This window comes from Mus caroli, chromosome 12 (assembly GCF_900094665.2).
Source record: "Mus caroli chromosome 12, CAROLI_EIJ_v1.1, whole genome shotgun sequence".
Lineage (NCBI taxonomy): Eukaryota > Metazoa > Chordata > Mammalia > Rodentia > Muridae > Mus > Mus caroli.
The window spans coordinates 455,623-461,724 of NC_034581.1; the positions used below are offsets into that span (position 1 = coordinate 455,623).

The 6,102-nt window shown below is 45.9% G+C and overlaps 1 protein-coding gene across 12 annotated transcripts in view; it reads left to right on the top strand.

Annotated features, from left to right (window-relative positions):
* Dtnb (dystrobrevin beta) overlaps nucleotides 1-6,102 on the top strand; it is a 193,562-nt gene that overhangs the window by 72,791 nt on the left and 114,669 nt on the right. Inside the window, exon 9 of one of the 12 annotated variants that reach the window (XM_029484425.1) lies at nucleotides 3,166-3,299. The exons of the other annotated variants lie outside the window; for them this stretch is intronic. Coding sequence (XP_029340285.1) covers nucleotides 3,166-3,234 — 69 coding nt within the window. The 3' untranslated portion in view covers nucleotides 3,235-3,299. Of the gene's footprint in view, nucleotides 1-3,165; nucleotides 3,300-6,102 lie in introns of those variants that run through there. 12 annotated transcript variants of the gene reach the window in all.

The following is a 6,102-nucleotide window of genomic DNA, read 5'->3' on the forward strand; positions in this document are numbered from 1 at the left end:
CACATCACACAAACCAACCACCCCACCACATATTCAACACACACACCACATACACATCACACAAACCAACCACCCCACCACATATTCAACACACATACCACATACACATCACANAAACCAACCACCCCACCACATATTCAACACACATATCATATACACACTGCACACCACACACACACACACACTATACACACTATACAGCATGTACATGCACACACCGTATACCACACACCACAGAGAGCACCATACATGCACACAGCATACACAATACATACCATACTCACATACACACATACCCCACATACACACCACACACTGCACACCACACACACACACACACTTGCAGCTAGCCTCTGAATTGAACACCTCCTTCTACACACACCTGCTAGCCTGTCTAGCAGGGTAAATACTGACTGCTGATGGTTCTGGGGAGCAGAAGAACATGGTCTTGCTGTGGAACCTGCAGACCTCAGGAATAAGGACTAGGAGCAAGCTGGGCATGCTCCCTTCCTTCTCCATCACTGAGCCCCAGATTAAGATGGAGAATGAGTGAGGGCAGACACCCCTTCACCTAGAAGCAAGGAATGGAGGTAACTCTCAGGTTTATATTCAGGCTTGCAAGGGAAGTAGATCATTCAGGCCATCTCCTCTGAAATGCTTGCTTCATGCCTGTGTAACTTTGCCATTAGAGCTGTGGAGCTGTAGCATTTGGTGGTACTCAGTTGCATAATAAACCACCAAAAACAAAACCTTAATGACAAAACACTGTAATCATCAGGCTGTATTTCTGACTTTGTGTCAGGTATTTGGGCAGGGTGTGTAGGCCAGCAGTTCTCAGCCTTCCTAATGTGGAACCCTTAAATACAAGTGCCCCCCCACAACCATAACATTTTTGTTCCTACTTTGTAACTGTAATTTTGCTACTGTTATGAATCAAAATGTAAATTTTTTGGAGATAGAGGTTTGGCAAAGGGGTTGCAATCCATAGATTGAGAACTGCTGGTATTAGGATTGGCTGTCTCAACTCCATGTTTTCTGGGCTCTTTCTTGGGATGATTGAAATATGTTTGTGGCTTGAAGGACTGGAGGCTTCTTCATTCCCGTGTCCACTGCCACTCTAGGATATCAGGAAGGCCCACCACAGCTGAAGTTTTGCAAGATTCCAGCAACATATGCCCTATTCATGTGCTGCCCCTCGTGCTTGGCACCCGGGTTTTTAGGAGACTTTGTCTATGCCAGAGCATCTAGAGACCAAGTCGTGCAGGCAGACGCACTGGGCAGAGCTTCCTGCCCTTGCCGTCTACCACACCCTCTAGGTTGGATCTCAGCCCTAGGAGCAGGACAGTGGGCATGGAAGGGTGGAATTTCAGTGAGTCCAGATGGTAGGAGAGAGCCTTTGGCCAGTTTCTGTTTGGAAACACAGCATACCACACACAGGACATTCCAAACAACCAGGGCTTTCCTTATGGTTAATGTAACAGAGAGATGTTCGTGGTTTTGTGCTAAATTTTCTTTATCTTTTTGTTTTGTTGTTGTTTTGTTTTGTTTTGAGACAAGGTTTCTCTGTGTAGCCTTGGCTGTCCTGGAACTTGCTTTGTAGACCAGGCTGGCCCTGAACTCAGAGATTCACTTACCTCTGCCTCCTGAGTGTTGGAATCAAAGGCATGCATCACCACTGCTTGGCTGAATTTTACTTATAAAGAGTCCTTTACAGCACTGCAGAGGAAGAGGCAGAGGCAAACCTAGTCTACATAGTGAGCCTCAGGCCAGCCAAGACTGTGGGTTAGATGTAGTTAGGGAATAGAAACACAACCAACTTCTCATCCCCTGCCTCCCTGTCTTCCACTCAGATCTCTGCCTACCCCAGTTTTCACTTTACCAAGGTCAGTCTGACTGATTCCCACCTTGGTATTCCAGATGATGAGGGAGTTGGGGAAGGATGGGAGAATTTATGCAAATATTCGTGGACCACAGATATGGTTCTTAGCAGAGTATCTTTAGTTACATAACTAGGGGGAGTGACCTGAAAATTTCATCTTTCTAGCCAGCAGATGGCAGACTGCACCTTTGAACAGTCTTAACCCCTTCAAAAAAAATCTATAAGTAAGGAAGTAGTTTTTGTTTAACAAGATATTAAACAAATATTACTGTTTTAAAAATATTAGTGATAATCTCATATAATTTTTGAAACATTGATACAAAAATTTTTAATATAAGGAGCCATATTTATCAGAAGCAATCTTAATTTTCCTCCCTCCCTCCCTCCCTCCCTTCCTCCCTCCCTCCCTTCCTTCCTTCCTTCCTTCCTTCCTTCCTTCCTCCCTCCCTCCCTCCCTCCCTCCCTCCCTCCCTTCCTTCCTTCCTTCCTTCCTTCCTTCCTTCCTTCCTTCCTTCCTTTTTCTTTTGAGACAGGGCTTCTCTGTGTAGCCCTGGCTGTTCTGGAATGCACAGAAATCTGCCTGAGTACTGGGATTAAAGCCATGAATTACTGCTAGCATCTATGTCCTTGTACCTTTTAAATTCTAAAAGATAATCTGAGAGTCTCTTCAGGGTGGAAGAGCTGTGCTTATTGGTTATACTTTCCCCAGTTTCAAATGGATCCATGTTATATTTAATTACTACTTTGCAAATAGCACAAAATCAAATAGGAAATTATTTATCTACCTACCTACCTACTTACCTTCCTTCCTTCCTACCTACCTACCTACCTACAGTTGAGACAGGGTCTCACTATGTAGCTCTGGCTGTCCTGGAACTCACTATGTAGACCAGGGTATCCTCAAATTCACAGTGATTCCCCCTAGCTCGACTAGGATTAAAAGCATGTGCCACCATGCTCAGCCTGGAGGATATGGAGATGTGTCTGAATAAATTGTAGATGAATATGAGTGCTGTACTTACATATATGCATGTGTGCTATTTGCATGCCAAGTGCCCATGGAGTTCAGAAGAGGGGGTCAGATTCCATAAAACATCAGTTATGGATGGTTGTGAGCCTAGGTCCTCTGCAAGAGCAACAAGCACTCTTAGCCTCTCCCATCTCTGGGTATAAGTTTCTAATGCATAAAATAGCACTCCCACAAATAGGAAATGGGGCACAGACTTGTGTAAAACAAAATCTACAAAGTCTGCTTTTTTTTTTTTTTTTTTTTTTTTTGTGCCCAGGTACCCTCAGAAGCTACTGAGTCGGTGCCTGCCTTGACTGCTGCCCTGTGTCTATTGTTGGTGCAGTAAAGCTGCCCGCTGTGTCCATGGCACCAGCTTGGTGCTGCTGTGCTCTCAGCCCGCTCCAGCTGGGCAGCTCCTGAGTCAGCAGGCTGCTTCTCTACCTCTGTGTGAGTTGAGTCTTGGCCCCCTGGAAGAGCCCCACCTCTCTTAGCTCCTGCTGGTTTGCTGACTATTGTCTCCACCCTTTGTGTATTCAGGAGACAAGTGAATCATTGTTGAGGTGTAGTCTGGACTCTGTTGAGAGTAAAGGAAAGGGTTGCTATTTTGCAGAGGCCACAGACAACACCCAGGAGCACCGCCTGTAAACTAGAGCATTCTGTTGCTGCATGAAAAGGCACTGCAGATTTCATCACAAGTCCAGGTAGAGTGTGGCTGGATTCCCACTTCCAGACCCCTCTAACCTGGCATAAGGTGTCAGCCATGGCTCAAGTACCATTAAGATTTCAGGCTTGCGGGGAATCTTGCCCATTAACTGGTTGTTGGCAAAATACATTTTGTTTTTTGTCAGCTGTGATTCCTGTTTTCCTTTTTTAAAAATTTACATGATTATTCTTTTAAGACTTACCTATTTATTTTATGTATATGAGTACACTGTGGCTGTCTTCAGACACACCAGAGGAGGGCATCATTCCCATTACAGATGGTTGTGAGTCACCATGTGGTTGCTGGGAATTGAACTCAGGACCTCTGGAAGAGCAGTCAGTGTTCTTAACTGCTGAGCCATCTCTCCAGCCTGACCCCTGCTTTCCTATTCCTGGCCATCTGCGGTCTTTTGCCATGATGAAGCTTACATAGGCCATTTACAACATGGGCATCGCCTGCCTCCAAGGCCAGCTGGAGTGCATCCCGTGACTGCCTCTCCTACCGTTGGGGTGGACTCCCTCTTTCCATATAATGTTATGTAATCTAAAGGAAGACTATGTTAGCATATTCATGTTCTCCCATGGTCAAGGATGGTGGGAATATGACAATGAGTTATTGAGGGTTAGTTTCTCATATTAGTCATTCTGGTTATTTTATTTCTTGCTTTTCAGTTTAGTACTTCTGGAACATTATGCCTGGCATCTCTTAATTTAAAAAAAAAAAAAAAGTCTTAGAAACATGAAGATGCTGCCATGAGGCATACACACCAGTTTGCTGCCCTCCTCTAACTGCTCTTACTCCTGACTTTCTTCTGCTCATGCCCCTTCGCTCCAGGGCATGGGTTCCACATCCACTGTTATCTCTCTGGTAATTTTACTGTCTGTGGAGTTAAGCCTGTTAAATCCTGGCCATGCAGTCTCTTGACTTCTCCAGTTCTGATGATCTCCTCCACTGAGCCTCAAACATCTGGCCCACAATCATGCCGGATGTCTCGCCCCATCTAGCTGCCCTGCTTCCCGAGCCACTGAGAGCAGTTCTCTTTTGACAACCTCTTATCGTTCCTGATTTGTTCCTCCTATTTCACTAAGGTCATTCTTTAATATCCCTCCATTTCAGACTCATTAGCCAGTCTGCCTGGTGTTTGCCGGTACTTTCACTTCTCTCCTTATTCATTTCTTCATGACCATTATTCATGTGTGGTTGACTCCTTTGTGTATATGTGTACATTGATGTATCTTCCTGTGGATACTTGCTTATGCGAGTATCGTTCCTCAGGTGCTGTCCTCCTTGTTTTATGAGGTGGTGTCACAATCCAGAAAGTTCCTGACGAGGCTGGACTGGCTGGCAGCAAGCTCTAGGGACCCAGCAATGGTCTCTGCCTTCCTTATCCTGGGATTACATGTGTATACTATGGTGCTTGATCCTCTTTCTGGTTCTGGATATTACGCTCAGGTCCTTATGTTTACATGGCAGACGTTGACTGATCCTTCTCTCTAGTTCCAGTATGTGACTCTTTAAAAACTCCATCCCTTCTGCCAATGAATGTCCTGGATAATTAGGTACTTTCTCTAAGCAAGCCATGTAATAGGGCAGATTAGCGTTGCAGGGCATTCATCATTACTCCAAATGGCTCTTGGTGCTGGAACGCTATTACATTTCTTGGACCATCTTGCTTTTTCCTTTCTGGGAAGCCATCAGCTGAAGAAAGCCTCGATCTGTTAAGCAGCCTCCTCCTCCTCCTCCTCCTCCTTTCAGCAGATTCTTTCTTCCTGCAGAGAGAAAAGCCTTGAGACAGGTCTCCCTTTGCTCTCCGCTTCCGGGTCTACTCACATGTTATATCCAGCAGACTCTCGCTAGGCACCCATTACTTAGTTAACAGAGTTGTGGGTGCTGGGCTTTTCCTGGGGTGAACTGAAACTCTGTGCCTTCAGGAGCTCACATTGAAAGGAGAATGGCCCGGACAGTGGTGGCGCACACCTTTAATCCCAGCATTTTGGGAAGCAGAGGCAGGCAGATTTCTGAGCTCAAGGCCAGCCTGGTCTACAGAGTGAGTTTCAGGACAGCCAGGACTACACAAAGAAACCCTGTCTCTGGGAGAGAGAGAAGGGCGGGGAGGGGAGGAGAGGGAGAGGGAGAAGGAGAATATGAATGAGTGAAGACAAACAGCAAGAAAGGGCCATTGGCAAGCTACTGACATTGATCAAGGCCCCCAACCCAGGCTAGGTACCAGCCCCGACTCTAGCAATGCTAGGCAAATGCTCTAGCCTGAGCTAAATCCTCACCCAGAAAAGAAAGTCTAAACAGGCATAACAAGGGAAGGTGTGATGGTTTGTATATCCTTGGACCAGGGAGTGGCACCATCTGAAGGTGTGGCCTTGTTGGAATAGGTGTGACCTGTTTGGAATGGGTGTGTCACTGTGGGTGTGGGTACAAGATCCTCACCCTAGTTGCCTGGAAGTCAGTCTTCCACTAGCAGCCTTTGGATGAAGACATAGAACTCTCAGCTCCTCC